Source organism: Peromyscus leucopus, chromosome 6 (genome assembly GCF_004664715.2).
Source record: "Peromyscus leucopus breed LL Stock chromosome 6, UCI_PerLeu_2.1, whole genome shotgun sequence".
Taxonomy (NCBI): Eukaryota; Metazoa; Chordata; class Mammalia; order Rodentia; family Cricetidae; genus Peromyscus; species Peromyscus leucopus.
In genome coordinates, this window is record NC_051068.1 from 50,545,900 (window position 1) to 50,565,987 (window position 20,088).

The 20,088-nt window shown below is 32.7% G+C and overlaps 1 protein-coding gene across 1 annotated transcript in view; it reads right to left on the reverse strand.

The window, feature by feature from the left end:
* The window catches only part of Si (sucrase-isomaltase), a 74,775-nt gene that overhangs the window by 37,216 nt on the left and 17,471 nt on the right, over positions 1-20,088 (reverse strand). The window contains exons 11-22 of the mRNA XM_028867202.2: positions 18,946-19,077; positions 18,740-18,859; positions 16,621-16,734; positions 14,718-14,802; positions 13,253-13,370; positions 11,297-11,468; positions 8,979-9,095; positions 7,052-7,206; positions 5,672-5,756; positions 4,863-4,919; positions 3,050-3,174; positions 1,380-1,468 (exon numbers count right to left, since the gene is read on the reverse strand). Of these exons, the coding sequence (XP_028723035.1) occupies positions 1,380-1,468; positions 3,050-3,174; positions 4,863-4,919; positions 5,672-5,756; positions 7,052-7,206; positions 8,979-9,095; positions 11,297-11,468; positions 13,253-13,370; positions 14,718-14,802; positions 16,621-16,734; positions 18,740-18,859; positions 18,946-19,077 (1,369 nt within the window). The remainder of the gene's footprint in view (positions 1-1,379; positions 1,469-3,049; positions 3,175-4,862; positions 4,920-5,671; positions 5,757-7,051; positions 7,207-8,978; positions 9,096-11,296; positions 11,469-13,252; positions 13,371-14,717; positions 14,803-16,620; positions 16,735-18,739; positions 18,860-18,945; positions 19,078-20,088) is intronic.

A 20,088-nucleotide genomic window follows, 5' to 3' on the forward strand; every position in this document is an offset into this window, starting at 1 on the left:
TTATCCTGCATCAAATGGTCAGCCCTGATTTGAGATAGAAAAAAAGGAGACATGCTGCAATTATGATGCAGTTATAATACCATTTTTAAGTAATTAAATTAACATCACATATGGGTATATGTATTTCAAATAATAATAAGATATTAAATTTTTGTTATCTCATTTCCTTGTGAAATATGTTATCTAATTTAGTTTTTTTTCTTCATGAGTAATAAAAGAGTCTAGAAATTCAGAAGAAACAAATCTTATTCTACTCAGATGTATTGGCTGGAGCTTGTAATCCCAGTTGGAGAGGCAGAGGTAGAGAAAGGAGAGTGAGAAAGTCACCCAGTCTGGGATATATAGGACACGGTCTCCACTACTAAAACAACAGGAAAGGTTATAAAGAATGATATGTTGTTATAAATTACTATTTCAAGTGATATTTGTATCTTACATTTTTGCTATGAAATTACGTGATTTTTTATGAAGACATGATATAGAACTATTCTATTTCACATTTCTATATTTATTATTTTTCATTATTCTGGAAAAGGGAATGAATGTAGAGAGACACTAAAAACTAATTTAGCCTATAAATAAACTGACATTTAACGAGGGAAATGTAAGAAAACAATGATGTCTGTATCACACATATACTAAAACATTCCCAAGGCACTATTATAAGGAAACTGAAAATTAGTACTAGCCAAATTTGAAGAAAATAAAATTTAATGAGATTTGAAAAGTAATGAGTTCAATTGGAAACTATATGATAATATTTGTAGACACACATAAAATGGTTATTATCTAAGTGCCACATATTAAAATAAATAAATTAAAATAATTTCAGTAAAATTTTAAAGGATCAATTAAATATAAAAACATGAAATTAATAGATATGATTAACATTATATAATAAAATGGCTTGTGGTTGTTTTATTAATTATTTAGTTTATTCCTGTTTGTACTAAATTCTCAAAATATAAATTAAGCATTCTAAATAATAGAAAGGAAAATTTTTTTTACATTAAATAATTTGACACCGACATTAACTACATCTGAAATTATTGGTTTCATTTTTATTTTCATTAATAACATTTCATGTTTAAAAATTACAATTAATTATCCAAAATACTCAAAAACATGATGCAATTCCTACATTGAAAATATGACAAGTTATATTAAATTAAAAGTATGAATGTAACTTAAAAATCACATACATTTGTCAAAGAGGTTCTACAATGCATCAGTTCACGAAGCTGATATGTTAATCATATAAACAAGTCAAATAGTGATGTCAAATTGCATAAAGAAACATAAAAATATCATTATGAATGCAATCTCTTTGAATAAAGCTAAGTTACCAAGTAATCAGAACAGAGGGCGTTGAGACTTACTTTTAGTTTCACCGTCATCCCAGAAGAAGTCTCCTTTTGCTGTGTGATTTTCGTCTAATGCAACAATAAGGCCTAGAGGATTCTTACGGCTACCATGGAAAATGAGGTTTGTATAGAATTAAAATAAATTTGCAATCAAATTATAACTTATAACAAATACATTTACAGTTAAGAAGTTTTAGTTGTGTATTAACAAATGAACACTGATATCTATATATTTTTGCATTCATAAATTCAATATAAATGTACTATTATGAGTTAAAAGATAATTCACATACATGTAAACAAACAAAAACATAATAAATGTATAAGTATGATGATATTTAATTGTTGAAGGATATGACATCTGCAAAATTTAAACAATGTAACATTTCAATTGAAACAAAAAAATTAAATGTGTTTGAAGAATGTTTAATTTAGGGTGCTGGAGACATTGCTCAGTGTTAAAAACACTCGTGCTATTTATGAGGACCTCTGTTTGGTCACCAGTAACACCATCCAGGGGAATCACAACTGTCTGTAATTTCGTTATCAGGAAAACTACAACCTCTTCAGGTCTCTGTGTGCACCACACACATATTGTACACATACAGACAAGCAAGCATGTGTATATATGTGTGTGTGTGTGTGTGTGTGTGTGTGTGTGTGTAAAATTTTAAAGTAAATAAGAGTGTTCATTTCAACCAATATAACCTTAAATTGAAATGTGTTAATTATCCTACGCAAATGAAAATGTGGCTGTACTGGATAAGTTTATGTCAACTTGACACAGGCTAGAGTCATCTGAAAGGAAGGAGCCACAATTGAGAAAATGCCTCCATATGATCCTGCTGTAGGCAAGACTGTAGAGCATTTTCTTAATTCATTATTTATGTGACAAGGCCTAGTTATTATGCATGGTGCTGTCCCTGGCCTGGTGGTCCTGAGCTCTGTGAGAAAGCAAACTGAGCAAAGCCATGGAGAGCAAACCAATAAGCAGCTCCCCTCCATGCCCTATGCATTAGCTCCTGCCTCCAGGTTCCATCCCTGCTTGAGTTCCTGTCCTGAGTACCTTCAGTGATGAACTATAATGTGTAAGTGTGATCCAAATAAACCCATTCCTCTTCAACTTGCTTTTGGTCATGATTTTTCATCATAGTAACAGTAACCCTAACTAAAATAGTGTTATTTTTAAACTTTAAAATTAAAACATTGAAATGTACAATAATTTCAAAAGTGAGGTCAGTTAGAATGAAAATGAATCATGAGGTCAATTACTACATATCTTCTTGCTGTATCACCATAAGATAACGCTGCTGATGCTATAGGGTCCTAGCAACTGTTCTACACAGAATATGTTACACACATTAGCCAAAGTTTGATTCTGTTGTTCAGGAAGATCTGGGTGATGACTGATCTTTGAGAAAACTTTCATGAAACACTTGTAAACATAATAAACTCCAGAAAACCAAAGTATTTAAAGGCTAACATAAACTGATGTACTCACTCATGTTTCATCAATAAATATTTGCAGAAAATAGAGGCCAGGCAGTGTTATATTTGAGTTATAAATTTATAAAAATGTGATTCTGGACATGCATGAAGTTTGTAGTCTAGGATACCAGACATACTACATACAACAAATAAAGCATAAGGAGCCTATATGACTATGCAATGGCCCTTCATTTTACCTTTCTGTTGTGGTTACATTGGGTTCCTGGATTGGGATGATATAGCCTCCTCTAAGATGTAATCCTATCTTATCTGCTGGAAGGTACATATCAATCCTTTGTTTTCTCCATGGCTTTTTTTCACCCTATAGTTAAAGAAAAAAAATTGCTTTTATTGTTAATGCATGTTTTAAACTTGCTTCATAATGTTTGTAAGTTATACATTTTATCTACTTAACCATGTATTTGTTTATAATCATGGGGAGAAAATAATTTTCATTCAGTTTTCAATGCATATGAAAATAAGTTCATTTTCTTCTGAAATATAAAATAGGATAGAGAAATATTTCCTTTCTACGAAAATTAACAATTATACCCACATTTTGTACTTTTTTTTAGTTATCATGCTTCTAATAATTAATGATTCTTCATTCAGACATATGTCTACATTTTATAGAGAATGCATGGTATTTGTCTTTAGTGTGGCTCTGTCATTCAATAGAACACCCTCTAGTCCTGATCCATTGTTTGGCAGTAGACAGGATTTCACTATTTTTACGTGTGAGTAATAGTATGTTGCATGTAAACCACATTTTCTTTGTACATTCTTCAGCTAATGGACGTGGAGTTTGATTTGATATATTACTCTCAGAATAGTGCAACCTTAAACATAAGAGTGTATCATTTTGAAACATTCCTGCCACTGTCCTTGTATACTTTCCAAAGTAACATAATTTGATAGTAAACCAAATCTGTCAGTAGATTTGGGAGGAACTTTTATGCTACCTTACACAAGGAAAAATAGAAGGGAGTTTTGTAACAGATACCAAGACACAATTTGATTAACGAAGTAATAAATGAGTACTCTTTTTCTACACCAGAGTAGTGTAACTGCCATCCAAGGACCATTTTACAATGTTTTTCATTATACTTGAGTTATAATGAAACAACACGAGTTATAATGAGCAACAACAGTTGTTAAAGGGCGAGCTAGAGGCAGTACACAACAGGTAATGATAAGGGGGTGAAAATTATATTAAGCTGATTTGACCAATGTAGAATAGACAAATGCAATGAAACATTACACTGAACTCATATTTATGTACATTTATAATGTTTCAATCAAAGCATTATGTAAAATGCTTGAGAGGCAAGTGTTCACATATTTGTTTGTTACACGTTGCATGCTTGCATTAGGTTGTCATGTTGCTCCATAAACATAATTAAAATAATAAAGAAGTAAATAACAGAAAAATGACACACACCAAATAAAGTCTGCTGGCCTTTAGAAAGTCTTTTCAAATATTGTTTCAAACAAATGTTTTGTTCAGCCAAATGAATATGCAAAACATAGTCACTTTAAAAAATAATATATCTGAATATGAAGATGCTTTAGTAACATCCACTTCCAAAAAAAAAAAAAAAAGAATTGTATATATGAATTTGTGAATGTTATTATTTGGGCTTTTCTAGTTGACTTTGAAAAAACATTTTCAATGATTTTTTTTTATTTAAAAACACATAAACCTATCTCAATTCTTCTGGCAAGAAGGCAGATGTAAACTAGAAGACAGGAATTAAATAAATTTCGATTCTTTTCTAAAATACTCTTTTAATTCCATTTAAGAACAAAAATATATTATCTTAATAAAAATATGGCTTTATATTAAAAATCTGGCTTTTGTGTAATGGAAAATAATTGTACATCAATTTTTACACAGTTCTCCAGTTGAGAAATATTTCTTATAATAATCTCAGAACTCCCAAACACAGATGCAGATGCACTGTTATGTGGAAAAGTACTTCTGGCCTTATATACATGTATGTTACTTACTGTTTCATAATCATACCAGGTAGCATCAGGAATGTATGCACTCACAGATTCTGCTCCCTAAGATAAAGAAAATCGGTGTAAATATACAAAATATAGTAAATATACACAAAATATTTTGCACATTTTTGAAACTCAAATGAAGAAAGAATCTTCCTAAGAATTATGTTAGATTTTTCTATTTTCAAGAGAAAAAAATACTTTTCTGTTCATACACTCCAGTAGTTCTGAATTCTTAGTTTTATGTGTAAAATACACACTGTAGTGGCAAAGGGGATATTATGTAGGTGACAATTATAATTCATGTACACACTTGTGCTGCTATAAGCCACATGATTATTTTCATGTAAATTGTTCATTTCTACATAAACTACATGGACACTAGAGTTTAGAAACAGAAGACACATAATCTCAGTCCACTTTTTTGTTTTACATATTCTTAAGGTCAGCAGTTTTACATGACTATTTTACTCACATCTTAGCAAAATTGCTATGTTTATGTCTCCCTAAGTGTAAGCTATTTAACATTCTGATAAACTTTGAGGTAATGCAATAAATATAAACTTTTCAATATAAAACTGACTATACAGACGCCCTTGCTAAGTTATTTATTATATATTTTGTAATCTACACATATCAAATACCTTTGTGAGTTTTAAAATATTTTGGCATTTTAAATTTCAGTGAGAGCTTGTGAGCTTGAAATAGTTCGTTGAGAAGTAAGTGGTATCCAGGGTCATCATAAGTGTAAACAAATTTTGTTATGCAAAATTGTCTTTAAGCAATAAATATAATACATGTGTAAAGCCTACCTGTCTCAAAACAGGAGTGATAAGTAGAGCAGGGCCCCATAGAAATTGGGTGTCCTCAATCCAGCTGTTTGGGTCTTCATAAAATCTAAGAACAATGATAATATTTAAGATATTATAAAACACACAAGGCAAAATATCTCATTTTCTTTAGATAAGCTCTTAACTGAGAATCATTACTTTAAATATTTGTTTACTATGTCATTCTTAAGCAATAATTCTAACGTAGTTCATACAATATACAATAAGGAATACAGGCAAAGAGGAATGAAGGGGAGTAAAAGGGAAAGAAGAATGGTAGGCATGAGTCAGTTTCATACTCAAAACCCCTAAGAAGTCTACCATAGATATATGGCTACTTTTAATAGCTAACAAACCATTTTTGTTTATTATTTTCTTGTAAAGCAGGTCTATAAATTTCTAGAATTACTTCATAATATACTTTCAGTATTTTTCAACAAAAATGTAATGTGCGTTTATAAGGAATGTTAGGTCATTCCCTAAGAAATACCTTGTTTGTTCATATCATATAAGCATGTAGACGATGTACATTTTTATGATTATACCACGCTATCTATATTTAGGTGATTTTATAATACATGATTGTTACATTTTCAGTAATTTTTAAGCTAAATCTTTCTGGCATCCCTGATGTATTTTTTTATGTAGTTTCTTTTATAAGTTCTGCTAAATTATCTCATTTGTAGCTTTATATTTTCTAACCTGTTTATATTTATCACAATCATTTTATACATATATATGTATATATATATATATATATATATTCAGAAAAGTTTCTATACAAGTAGAAAAAAATAGTAATCATAGATCCAATTTGCATCTTGATTTTTTCCATTAGTGTTTTCTTATATTTCTGAATATACTTTTTACTGTTATTTCTCTGTGTTTATGTATGTGTGTAGGTGGTGTGCATGTATGTTATGTTTTTTGGTATGTGTGTAGATGTGTCATGTTGTGCATAAGTATGGCATGTAGGTGTTTGCACATGTGTGCAATATATGTGTGTGTGGTGCATGTATGTGAAATTGCAAACGCACATGCCCATTTTCACATGTAGAGATCAAAGAAATTTGTCTTATTCTATTTGTTCTTCACCATATTGCCTGGATCAGGGCATCCTCCTGAACCAGGAATTGGCTAGGTTGGCCTGCGTGGTGGCAGACCAGCGAGTTCCTGGGACCCACCTCTCTCTGCGCCCCCTAATATTGTAGTTACAATCAAAGGCAGCTATGTCAAATTTTTGAATGAGTACTGGGAATTAGAACTCTATTCCTCTTGTTTGCAGAATCAAGATTCTAACCCTCTGAGACAGCTTTCTAACCCCTGAAATCGTAATTCTCACTATTAATTCCCAATACTCACTCATGAAGAAATGGTCTTGCAACTGTCTCTCCATTCACATGGGCTTTATAGAACAGAGTGTAGAGGAAAGGAAGTAAGGTGTAGCGGATGGTTAAGTAGTGCCTTGATGTCTTTACCAAAAGAGAGTCTTGTCCAAAAAATGCAGGATCCTGCTCCTGTACGATATCAAAGGAAATTAAAATGAGAAAAGAAAATGTAAATAAACATTTAAAGTGGAACCATTTTGATTATTGCGTTTAAAGCAAATTGTTTGAAATTGTGCTCCTCTATGAAAAATTGAATACATCCCTAGGATAAACTCTTTATGACTGGATGATTCAGGGTTTGTATCCTCAGTTGTATTTTAATCAAATTGTATTTTTAAGTACACATTTCTCACTTAAATATACACTTTCAATATGCAAAAAATGACCAAATTTCAAACTACTAATTTTTTGATGATTTTAATTTTTCATGTTCTCAAAACCTTAGTCAAATAATAGGTGGTTTATTTCAATTCTAACAGCATGCCTATACTGGAATTTGTGCTCAGCTACATGGTATACTTTGACAAATAGGATGTACGTAGCACATTCAAGCACAGGCCTGAAATGTACTAATGGATTCTGTCCTGTTCATAGCCATGGACTTCAGAAATGACAGTAACAATCTACAGATCCAGAACTACAAGCAACAAAGTTTTCTGGCCAGTTAGCAAACTTCAGTTTTGAAGTTCAACACTCCTCCTGAGACCAAAAGATCCTCTACATATGAAATAACTGCCTGTCTGTACCAAGAAGGACCACAGTGATAAAGTTTGTTCATACATTTTGCTAAGGGGTCACAGAATTTACTGAGTTTTCCCTTTAAAATTACAGCAAAATCATCCTTCCTGTTTAACTAATCCCAACCACATAATAGTGGCATTGCTGTGTCTGACTCTATTCTGGAGATTCAAGGCTACCCAGGGGTCCTGTTCACCTTAACATCTTTCCCATTGACCTGGCAGAGACTGCTAGAACCCAGCTGCTGTTTGGTGCTCCATGTCCAATTGCCACCCTCTGTCAGCTTCATGAAGCCCAGACCTGACCAGTGGATCCAAGAGTCTCACCACTCCACTATCTCATGGTCACTTTGTTGTCTTTCACATTCATTTTTCTAATTAATCATTACCATATTCGTTCTGTCATGCCATTTGCATTTTAGAAAACTCAGATGTATACAGAATTGCTTGTACAAAGCTTTCCTATGGACATGGATTCCCCAAACTCTCCTTTGTGCCCATTTTGACTTTGTTCTCTGAAGTTTCTTTACAACCTGAACTGTGCAGTTGACACTTCCCAAATGGAAGTAAGATTTTGTATGAGAGCAACATGTGAACACTGAAACTATCTTGATCAGCATGTTCTTAACCGACTTGAAGATTTAAATGGATGCTATGGTTCTCTTTTTAAAAATGTGTTCATGATAGCCCACAGCATGCATATTTCAGATGAGAATATGTGAATTTTCTTATGATTCTGTTCCTACCAGTTCAGAAGTATGCTTTAATAGTTAGTATTGTCTTTGCTGACATGCTTGTTGCACTCTTAATAATCATTACAAAATAATTTTGGGCTCAGTTATAAGGGTCTTGAACTTTGGACTTCCTTTTATAAAAACAAAGAGCAAGGATCTTGCATATAATGTTATATTTTGTTATAAACCAAAATTTTCACTATCAAAATCCAAGACAAAAATATGGTATCAATACATTTTGTTTTGTGATTTTTCTCATTTGTCCACTTTTAGACATAAAATACATTGACGTTTAAGAAGTAGATTTCAAGCATTTATTTATAAAATATGTTGCATACTTTTTATCTTACCATATTTATACTAATGAAAGAACATTGCTCAAAAATGCAGTTGTGCTTGTTTAAAAACATGAGGAACAAGTGTCACTTACCGCATAGCCATCGGCATTGTGGTTTCTAGAAAATGGATAAAAAGCTCCTAGTTGCATCCATCTTCTGCAGAGTTCTTCAGTTGTATCAGCCACAAAACCGCAGATGTCTGCTCCAACCTAAACAACAGTGTTCCTCTTATTCACAGTGTTGACATTCTGCCTTGTCTACTACATTCCAATGTATGCAACAACTAATTGGCATTGCTCATAGTCTACTTGTTTTATGGCCTTCATACACACCCTCTAAACTGATTTACGCTCCATGTTCGATCCTTCTTTAATCTCTTTCCACATTACTTTTATTCTCTGCTTCCCATCTCCCTCCTTCCTTCACCTCCATGCCCTAAATGTTCCTATTGTTAATTTTTGGAACTGTTCTCAATGACCAGGCTTAATTTTTAGCAAGGGTTTACACGAAATGTGTCTCACCAATGTTTAACTTTAATTTACTTGATTTCTGCTTAGGTTGAGATCTTGTGAAGTGTTTGAGTATGTAGAGGTTTTTCTTTTAGTAATGTTTGTCACACGTTTTCCAAAGTTTTCCATAGGTTTCCAAACATTTTCTTTTTTTCTATAGATTTACAGTAGGCATTGTAAATTCAGTACTAACCATTTATGATTACATAAATTGAAACTATCATTTCCCAGTATGTTGCTCGCTTTCTACTTTTAACAATTAAGATATTTTTTGATTGGCAAAATGTTTAATTTCATTTTAATCCAATTTACATTCATCTGTAATTGTGTCCAATATGTTCTGTTTGAGACATTATTCCTCTAACATGTCAGAAATTATACTCATATTTTCTTCTAAATTGATTAAACTCTACTTTAATTACATGTCTTTTATCTACTTGGTATTGACGTTTTACAGAATACATGAGAAATATGTGTTATTTTGTCTTTTCAAATGTATAATTAATCATCTATATGAGTATCTAGTACTTTCATTATATATCTACAGTAATGTGGAGCATTTAGAAGGTATGTATACATACATGAGCCTGTGCTTTTTTTTATTGTAAGCCTAATTGAAAACTCACAAACCATATTTAATGTGCTAATTACAGCTATTGATAGTACATGGCTTCAGTGGAAGAGTTAATTTTCTTCAGGGATGATATCCCTGAGAGGTTTTCTGTGATTCTGTGGACTGTCCTACAACAATGTAAATGCTGGCTGCATTAAGCAGACTCATTATGTTTTAAAAATAGAGGGGAAAGTTGGAGGTGATAGAGAAAGAAGGGGAGGGAAGGGAATTGAGAGTGAACTTGATCAAAACAGTTACAGACAGATATAAAATTTTCAAATGATTAAAAAACATGGGGATCAGGGAAGATGAGCGGGAACAGAGGCAGAAGAATGAATAAGAGCAAAACAGAATGACACATATGAAAAGTTAATAAAAATAATTCAAAATAAATGTTTTATATTGTTGATATCAGTGTTTATTGGTTAAGGAACATTGTTGAAATTATATATTTATTAGCATATGTTTTAACTTAATGTGTTTGCTCAAATTTTCAAATAATCACTTTTGTGTGTTTGATTATATTCCTCTTTTTGTCATTGAAATAATCTTTCTTTCATTGCTATACATTTCAGGTTAATTGCTTTCTTTTTCCTATATTTAAATCATGCACTAATTAAAATTTGCACTATTTGTGTCTTTGATTTTGTTTTAGTTAGCGTATATTTGTTTGTTTTATTTTATTTATTTTTTTTATTCAAGCCAAAGGTTTTGCTAAATAGTCCAGTTTTTCTTGGTACTTGACACTCAGAAGTCTAGCCCGATCTTGACTATGGCTTCCCTAGTGCTGAGGTTGCGCACATGCTGACCATACTCTCCTGCTTGTGTTTTTGGTTTAATATTTAAGACTATAAATTTTCCTTGTAGCTAAAAACATACCAACTTTGATTAAGAAATATCAAATTGCTAACATTCAGTAATAGATTGATCTTTCTTCCTTTTCTGAAATTCATCTTGTTTTTTGCTGAATTTGTTTGTATATATTATGATGGTGTATTTCTTTACCTCCCAAATTCAATACTGTACGTGAAAGTTACTTTGTTTCATTGTGTTTGGGTGTTCACTTTATTCATGTATATGAATGAAAACTGAAAAAATGATTAGACATGCACTTCAAATATTTGGTGATGACTTTATATAATCTTGAATCTCTGATTTTTATGTGATTTTTTGTTAGATTTACTGTCAGACTCATGATTCATATTTACAATTTACTATACTTTCTTTACCTTAAAATGTTTGAACACTATTCTGCACTTATCTTTTGTGTAGTATTAAACTGTCTTACCAAAGGCATTCCAAACAGACCAAACTCCAGCATTCCAGTGATGGACCATTCCATCTGCTCCCATGAGGCAGTGTTATCTCCGAGCCAATGTGCAGCATGCCTTCCAGAGCCAGCAAATGTTGACCGAGTGAGGATGAAACTTCTCTTACCAGGAAACACTTTTTCTACAGCTCTAAAAATATAACCAAAATAAAACATAAGTATTCCTCTAAAATAAAATTGAATTCTTTAACTTAAAAATATTACTTTCAAATGTATATTTGATCCTTTCTCAGACATAACACATAATATTTACAAAAATTTGTGAAATTTTAACATCAGTTTTGCATTTAGCTATCAAAATGTAGCTCATTTGAATACATTCTGATCAAATTCAAAAGAAGGATATCTTTGGAAAAGACAATATTCTCACAAAAGGAAATCATCAGAAACAAACAAAAAATCATTAGTTGTAGTGAGTAGACACTCCAGCTTTGATCTGGAAGTTCCAACCCCCATTGAGGCTTCAGTAACTGTCACGCCTACCAGGTGGGGCCAAAAGAGGACCCTGAACACCCAAGATCCAGATGTGTGGGCTCTCTTGGTTCTTGGACCTTGAACGCTGGAGGTAGACAGAGCAGAGTTCTCCAGAGCTTTCCCAGAGCCTGCTACCTATCCCTTCACTTGTAAGTTACCCCACAAAATAAACCTCCCTTTTATCTACGTGGAGTGACCTTAATAATTTCACCAATAATAAGTACTTCAAAATATGAAGTCAACCAGACTGGCTTTGTGAATATATAATATCATCACATGCCTTTTCCATATTATAAGCTATATTATATTGAACCAACAGATATTGCTCTTTTTTTCCTCCAATACTTTACCTACTTAAAAAATGTAATGTTTGGGTTATGAACCTAGCCTTTAACGGCTGAGCCATTTCTCCAGCCCAGTGTTGATGGGCAGCGGTGGTGCAAGCCTCTAAAACCAGCACTTGGGAGGCAGAGCCAGGTAATCTCTGTGAGTTCGAGGCCAGCCTGGTCTACAGAAGAAGATCCAGGACAGGCACCAAAACTACACAGAGATACCCTGTCTCAAAAAAACAAAACAAAAAACAAACAAACAAACAAAAAAGTAATGTTTCACATTGCATTCAGGTTTTATTAATTTATTTTTGAATGGTTTTAATTAAAATAGAACTATAACATTTCCCTCCTCCCTTTCCTCCCTCTAGCCTGTGCCAAGAATGATCCCTCAAAACCATTCGTTGTCCTCCAACTCCAAGCTGATAAATAGCCTAGTGTTCCTTTATTACTATTTATATGTGTAGATGTGCACAAAGAGAAATGTCAACACTGTAATGAAAATATACAAAAGTTTTGATACTTTGCATGTTTTGCCACCAGCAAGGCCTTTACACTTGAGCATTTACTTAAAGAGAAAGTTGCAAATATATTGAGCCCTACATCTCAGTGCTATCAGTTACTGCTCTGTAGAACCTTATGGAACACTAGTAAGGAACAGAAAGTCAGTAAGTACTGGGTTTCTGCTTCTGTTTTGTGTCATGCTCCTTATTGTATTATGTTCAACTACTTAGAAACTTAGTGAATTGAAACACTTATTTTTGGAGAGTAAAGGACAGTTATTATATCATCACTTTTTAAGCCAGCTGAGAACTTCATGGTTGCTAAAAAAAAATAACTTTATTGTTTTCCCTAGAAAGTAAATAGAATAAATCTTTAAACCTCTAGGAATTATGAAAATCATATGGCATGTGATTCTTGATAGCTGACTAATATTGATAACATCCTATATCAGTAAAAGAAAAAAATATTTTAATAATGTGGAATTTTACCATGAAGATTTTTTTTAATTCTTACTCTTGCAACTTTCAATATGAATTGCTAATCTTCCAGAAACACGTGTATGAACAAAACAATGAGTCATTGAGTTTCCACATAAAATTTCCCTTACTTCTCTGTGGCTATGGCCATGCTGTATCCATACAGGCTGTGGACATCATACTGTTGCCCCCACTTCTGCACAGCATCCATGCAAAGGGTTTTGGAATACATTATTTTGTCAAGAATACCTTAGAGGAAATAACAAAGCAAATGTTCTCATGAGATATTTTATGATAACATTTGTGTCTTTTATTTATAATCTGTTCTCTCATACCTAATGAAAAAATAACAGAAGACTACATTCAGTTGAACAATATCCAATTAGGTTTATGCATTTCATTCCTGTGGAGACTGGAAAAGGATTTTAGCTACAACCAGTGTAAATACTATACACATTAATTCATTTAGGGTAATTTAATTTAACTAAACAATATTCTATGGTTTTAATAACAAATAAATCCATGGGAAAGAGTTATTGATAAGTGAATTGTAATTTACACACTTGTATAGAATTCCCCCAATACTAATTTTAGTCATTTATAGTACACAAGTTTGTTTAAATATGACATTGGTTAGGAACTGAGGAGATGGCTCAGTATGTACAGTGCTCAGCACACAATGAGTACCTGATTTTGAATCTCTAGCCCATGCAAGGAACACATGATGGTGAGTAGTCCTCCCTGCACTGTAAGATAGAGACAGGTGGGTCTACAGAACTCTCTCTCTCTCTCTCCTCACTTTCTCTCACTATTTCTTTCTTTCTCTCTCTTATCTAGTCAGCCAGTGACCTCTAGCTTTAGTGCAGAAATCATATCAAAATGAGTTTTGAAGGAGCTTGGCTCAGTAATTAATAATGCTTGCACTGAAAACTTGGGTACTGAAATTTAGATCCCAGCACCCACCTAACAGGCTGGATGCAGAGTGCAGATCTATCACTCAGTGGTTCAGAACAAGAGTCATTAGGGTATGCTGGGAAAGTGTGAGTCCTAACTTGAAGGAGAAACTCTACCTCAGTGGAACAGATAGAAGGAGATAGAAGAGTAAAGCAGAAACCTTCTTCTCGGCTCTGTGCTTCAGCACAAGCTTTCGTGTTTATGAACATTTGTGCTTACACTCATATGGGCATAATAAATAAACACATAAATAAAATTAACAAAATAAGATGGAGAATGATAGATGAAGAAATGAGCATAGTATTTTCCACGTGTTCATGTGGAAACATACAAACGTGTACATACACAAACAACACACACGAAAAGGTCAATATAAATAAGATAGAGAGCAGTAGATAAGACCCTCAGTATCTCATCTGTAAGCTTGAAAACATTAATGCATACATACAACACATACATAAATACGTATTACATTAATAGAACTACACGTTATTCTATTCAGCAAAGGAAAAGAAAAAAATCAGTGATTTTAGGATTCAAAATTATAAAAAATTTTGTGATTTAGAAATATATTTTAGAATTTATAAGTCAACACAAATTTTGTCTAAACTAAGGGTAATTAGGTAAGCAAATAGAACTTACCAGGAGTAAAAGGTGGATAATTCAGTTTATTGACAGCACACCCTTTCAGAGACCCTTGAATAAAGCTGGAAACTTCATTCATGTCCTGAGTGGATAGAAAAATAAATTGTGAATAACAGATTTCCTATGCTATTTAAAAAGACATTCTTGAAATTGTTTAATTCCTAGATGACATACATATACATACACATATATGACATACATGTGTACATGACAGACCTAAAGATGGGGTGAATATGCTAAGACAGGTACCTTGGTTGGAGGGAAAGATTTTTAAATCTTGCAAACCTCTCTCACTTTACAGAATTATAAATCTACACAAAGCACATCTGCTCATGTAGCAGACATCATTGAGAGAGTTGTGTCAGTTGTCTCACTGTGGTGTACGTATCCCCTCTTCCAGCACAGGCGTTCTTATACATATTTGATTTTGATGGGCAGTTATCTAGAATTTATCATTCACTCAGCCTATTGCTGATACCAGTATTCACAGGTCCACAGCTTCTAAACTGTCATAAGTAATGGAGGCATGGGATGTTAGGAGCAACATAAAACCCTGAAAGTCTTTCAAGGAAACTTAAGCTAGCTTAATTTTATTTTAAGAATTTGTTAAACAAAATTTTTTAAAGTGTTGGGGAATTATTTTAAGGTATACATGATGGGTATTATTATTGTCAATTGGATTATATCTTCAGTGAATTAAAACTCAAGCAGCACAATACAGTTGAGAGGGATTTTTCTGAAGTGACTTAATTAAGACCTGCCTTAAATCTGGGCCACAGGTTCTGCTGACAGCCTATATGAAGAACAGAGAAGAAGGAAGTGTTTGCCCTTTCCTGCATACCCTTGCTCTGGCTTCACCTGGAATTGCAGCCTACTTTTACATGATTCTAATATATACAGAAGACCAGTTGAGTCATCCATCTCTGTGGACTGAACAACTCCGAATTAGATAAATTAATAATTAACTATTAATACACTAGATAAATTAATAACTATTAATTCACTAGAAAAATTAATAACTAACTACTAATTTATTAGATAAATTAATAACTAACTTATGAGTGAGCTCATTATGATGATAACAGACCCAGACAGCCAAAGAAAACTTATCAACAATATTTAATACTGTACAGAACTGTTCTGCTTTTCTTAAAACCTCTGTTTGTTTGTTTTTTTGTGTGTGTTCATGTTTATGAGAAGTTTATTCTAAGCTTAGGGTTTAGAATCTTGAGGTATTTTTATTCCTCCAGTGGGTTTATAGTCACCACAAATGCAGGTTTGCCTTGACTATTATCTCATGGGACTGCCTTGTAAATGGCAAATTGTGATTAAGTAAAATTATGAAAACAAGCAAACAAAAATTATCCCAAGAATTTTCCAAACATTATGGGTTTTTTCAGTGATTTCACTAATCATCTAGGAACTAAATTTTAATGAAATAAAATACAGACCACTGCCAATTTCACGTTCTTCTCTTCCATCACTTACTAGAAGGGAAGTCTCCTAAGATGGGCATTAATGGTACACAGTGTGGCAGTTGGCCCCTGTATATTTTTAAATGTGCTTTGGAATTGTGCTGTCCTAGGTCTATCCCCAAATCAATCATCTCAGAAAAAAATGATAGGGGATAAAGATATAACTCCTCATCTAAAAAATTAAATTTATTTTTCAAAGTCCACTAATAAGGGAGAAAAACATCTAAATTTACAGTTTTTACTTTTGATTACTTTCTTCAACATGAATTGTGTTTGTGTTTTAGAAAGTGATAGAAAGTATTTAAATTTTATTTAGAATTCATTCTCTATATAGATACACAATGCATACCTATATATGTATTTATGGATAATTCATTTTATGATCGCCAAATAAAACCATTTGTTCTTTTACAATAACTACTTACAATCCAAAGTCCGTCATAATTGACTTTATCATGGAAAATACTGCATTCATTTGCCCACCACTCAGTGGTTTGAGGATTAGTAAAATCAGGGTACACCGTTAATCCTGGCCAAACCTAGATGAATAGATCATTCACATATACACATGAATAAAAGAGAATTTAAAAATAAGTGGTATTTCAAACACATGTATTTAATGTCAGTACTCAATTTCTAATATTGTACTTCAGTAGGTATGTATGATTCATGTGCAGCCTACATTCAAAATTATCTGGACATTTTGTTAAACTCCCTTAAGGGAAAATAGTTAAGTAAATATAAAGAAGAAGCATTAAGTATTTAGAAAAGAAAGAAAATTTATAGATGTCAGGTTAATAAACCAGAGTAATATAATGCATCCCAGTTTCATTAATTGAAAGCATGATACTACATTTCCAAAGACATCTACTTCCAAAAACTTCAAGAGAAGATTTCATTATTATAGCAATATACACTAGACCTTTTCTGTGTTCTAAACATTTTTATAATTGTTAACAACATAGTCAACAGAAATTTGGGAGATACATTTTGGTCATCATTTTACATATAAGATAGGTTAATTAAATCTATCTTGCAGGAGAGATAAGTGACACACAGACATGTCAAATAGGATGTTCAAGGCCATCCTCCTCACACCTGGCTGGCAGATATTTAAACTCAAGGCATCAAATACCTGACCCTATGATATCAAAGATAAAGTACACTATGTTGTCTCTTGATTATGTATTCCTTTTCAAAATATATTTCATGATCTATTCCTCAAATAATGGCATTAAAGAATAATATTTTTTAATTAATTAGGACAAGTTTATGTTGTTTTAAAACCATATAAACACAGTTGCTTACTGATATGCCTAGGATCACAGTGACGAGTGTTAACAAAACATAATCTGGGAAATATTAGGGGGTAGTAAAAACAGGGTCACGTGTAGGTCTGGTGGAGCCTATAATCATGGAAAGAAATGCTTCCCCATAAAGTTTAAGTTTCCTAACTAAGATAAGGATAGGTAAGATATTTGTCAGTATTACAAATAATGATTTAATAAATACACATATAAAAATTGTTATTTCCTCTTACAGTGTTATTTTGTTTTATTAAACCACAGCAGTGAATTACCAACTCCATATACAAGTCATTCTTTGCTTTTAACATGACTTATGAGTATGCTTTTAAAAGGAATATTTATTCTATCCAAACATGTCCTTCACATGTTGGGCAGGTGGTTACATCAATCAAGTGTTTGTCACATGAGCATGAGATTTCCATTTAGATTCCCCAAACAGTAGCACAGTCTAAAATCCCAACACTCCTAAAGTGAGATGGGAGGAGACAAGAGAATCCTTAGAAGTTCCTGGAACAAGAGAGTGCAGCAAGCAAGGACCCTGTCTCAAACATACATGCCATGGCACACATAAGCCTGCATTCATATGCATAGATAGATAGATAGATAGATAGATAGATAGATAGATAGATAGATAGATAGATAGATAGAAAGATTTACTGATAGGTAGACAGACAGATACACATGTAAATATACATATATCTAAAAGCTAGGCATCTCTTTCATAATTGGTTTTGTGATCATTGAAATTTTAATTCAATTTTCTATATTTCCGTTGTCCTCCTTGCAACAGTTTCAATAACTACACAGTATTTTGAGGTCTAAATGTAAATTTAAAAAAAACTCAGTGCCTAGTATAAAGTTCCTCAGTTTGTAATTGCAAATATTTTGCATTAAATCATCTACACAAACATTGCAGAATTTTTGTAAGAATTTAAACAGTGTGTCAGATTTATTGGCATTGATTCTGATTATTGACTTTAAATGACCTGCCATCTACTCTTGTACAACTAAATTCCTGTAAGGACTAATGGTGTGTTTATTCTGACTAAACTATCCTTGAAAAACTGCAATTTAAATCCAAAGAGGAAAACAACAACAACAACAACAACAACAACACACACACACACACACACACACACACACACACACACACACACACACACACCATTTACACAAAAAAAATGTTTGCAAAATAGGAAACCAGAGCCACATGAATTTAATGGATGGAAGAACTTACCTCTCCAATAAGTGGTGTAGTTCCATCTGGCTCACTCACCCAAACCTTTTGTTCCTCACCCCTGTTATATGTTTCATATTCTGCTCCATTAGCACGCTTATTTATAGATATGGCAGGGTCCTGATAAAGAAATAAGATTCTGTAGGCAATGTTAACATACAAATGTGTAATGATAAAATATATTTTACTACACAATTTATCTTTACCAGGATGATAATATATTTTTGTCCATGGTTGTGTAAATCCTGAGCAAATTCAGGAAGCCCATTAAAAGCAACTTCATCATACGTAAAGTCCTTTTTGTCTTCCATGTAGTCAATATCGGTGACTTGTGCATCCTGAAAATTAGCAAAATGTGTTTCAGTGAGAGTTGAAAGAGCTTTCTTGTAATGTCAATCTTTAATCACAAACATTTGTTTCATAGAGAGAGAAACTAACATAACAATGAACTCAATCTAGTCATGAGAGAGCAGGCTAGTGTATTTAATCTCAATATTTGGAAGGTAAAGTAAGAGGTCCTCAAAATTCAGGCCAGCCTGAGCTACAGAGTGAGTCATTGTTTGTAATTTACTTTATTTTCATAAAAATAAGACATAATATTGCTCATAAAATTGTCTACTTTCATTCATATGATTCATTTATTGTGTTTCCTTTTTTAGTGCTGTTAAGAAAATTAGAATCTAATGAATGCTGTACTACTGAACCACTCTCCTGGCCCTAGGTTATCCCATTTTTATGTGTAAAAGCCTTAAACTACCATTAATTGAAATTTTTCATTGGTGAATTCTATTCATGTCATATATACACATACATATACATACATATATATATATATATATATATATATATATATATAATTTTAAAGACAAATTTGATTTTTCATACTTAAATGTATATACCTAAATGTATATACTTGCTAACTGCATTCCTTATACCCACAGATAAGTGTAGCTTTTAATCCTAATCACAGAAACTTCCTTTAGGAGCCAGTGGAGACTTTTACAGCAATCTACAACTGGTGAAAATGTATATTACAGATGATCATGGTGTCCCCAACTCAGACTGATATATCTACAGTGCAATCCCCATAGACTCGGGGAATATTGTAGAAGACTGGACAGGAAGATTGTAAGAGCCAGAGGTCCAGGACATTTGCCGTGAGATAGTGTCTTTGTGTGTGACAGGAAGTGATGCCCTGAAATCTTAATAATAGGTTGCTTAAGCTTGAGTTGCACAATGACAATGCTAGTCGGTGTGTCAGCATGGATGTAGAAAGCCCACAGGGTCCAACCTTAGATGAAGATTCCTAGCAAATAATCAATGCTAAGAGAGGGAGAATCAATCTTCTC